Source organism: Colobus angolensis, unplaced genomic scaffold (assembly GCF_000951035.1).
Source record: "Colobus angolensis palliatus isolate OR3802 unplaced genomic scaffold, Cang.pa_1.0 Scaffold76, whole genome shotgun sequence".
In the NCBI taxonomy this organism is placed as follows: domain Eukaryota; kingdom Metazoa; phylum Chordata; class Mammalia; order Primates; family Cercopithecidae; genus Colobus; species Colobus angolensis.
Window position 1 is genome coordinate 354,215 of NW_012121376.1, and position 1,123 is coordinate 355,337.

The 1,123-nt window shown below is 53.3% G+C and overlaps 1 protein-coding gene across 1 annotated transcript in view; it reads left to right on the plus strand.

The window, feature by feature from the left end:
• Positions 1-1,123, plus strand: part of FANCA (Fanconi anemia, complementation group A) — a 77,381-nt gene that overhangs the window by 37,293 nt on the left and 38,965 nt on the right. The window contains exon 19 of the mRNA XM_011927977.1: positions 319-432. Within this exon, the coding sequence (XP_011783367.1) occupies positions 319-432 (114 nt within the window). The remainder of the gene's footprint in view (positions 1-318; positions 433-1,123) is intronic.

Here is a 1,123-nt window from a genome sequence, read left to right on the forward strand (position 1 = left end):
CCTCGTGATCCGCCCGTCTCGGCCTCCCAAAGTGCTGGGATTACAGGCTTGAGCCACCGCGCCCGGCCCCCTTTTTTTCTTAAACTTGTTTATAAATGTAATTTTTTATTAAACTTGTTTATAAATGTAATTTCCGATGTGGTGGCATCCAGCATGAGGAAGAGCACCGCATTTACCTCCTCAGGGACTCCCAGTAACTGTCTGCCGCGCACAGCGGCTTGGAAGTGCTCAGCTCTGTGCTTGGCTGTGTGAGGCTTCTGTGTCTGCAGTGAAGAGTCCTGTCGAGTGTCTTTACTTCCGGTCTCCTCCTCCTCACAGATGCAGCCCTGGGAGTGAGGGCAGAACCCAGCTCTGCTGAGGAGCCCCTGGAACAGCTCACGGCTGCACTGGGACAGCTAAGAGCCTCCATGACAGACCCCAGCCAGCATGACGGTGAGGATGGATGGGGGCTTACGCTGTGCCTCGTGTGCACAGCCCGTGGTTGGGGCTCTGTGGCTGGGCCATTTTCCCCGTAGTGATGTCAGGGTAGTAGTCCAGTATTTGGTGGTGAAGACTGACCCCGGGCTGGTGGCTGTGGAACCTTTCTTGAGACAAGGTGGAAGGCTAGTCCTACTCAGGCCGTCACAGACCCTTGGCAGAAGATGAACATGCTGCTAGTTGCATCTGAGTAGGCCGGATGATGATGGAGAAGAAACTGCAGTGACTAGGGTATGTGTTTTCCCTCGTCCTGACTGCCAGGGTAGATGTCACATAGACACATGGGCTCTCTGCCCTGTGATCCTGCTTCCGTGTGACAGTTTTCTGTGAAATGTTCATCATGGATTGAGAACATGCAGTTTATTTTTTCTTTTTTTTTGAGACAGAGTCTCACTCTGTCGCCCAGGCTGGAGTGCAGTGGAGCCATCTCAGCTCACTGCAAACTCTGCCTCCCTGGTTCTTGCCATTCTCCTACATCAGCCTCCCGAGTAGCTGGGACTACAGGCACCCACCACAACGACCGGCTAATTTTCTTGTATTTTTAGTAGATGGGGTTTCACCGTGTTAGCCAGGATGATCTCGATCTCCTGACCTCGTGATCCGCCCACCTCAGCCTCCCAAAGTGCTGGGATTACAGGCATGAGCC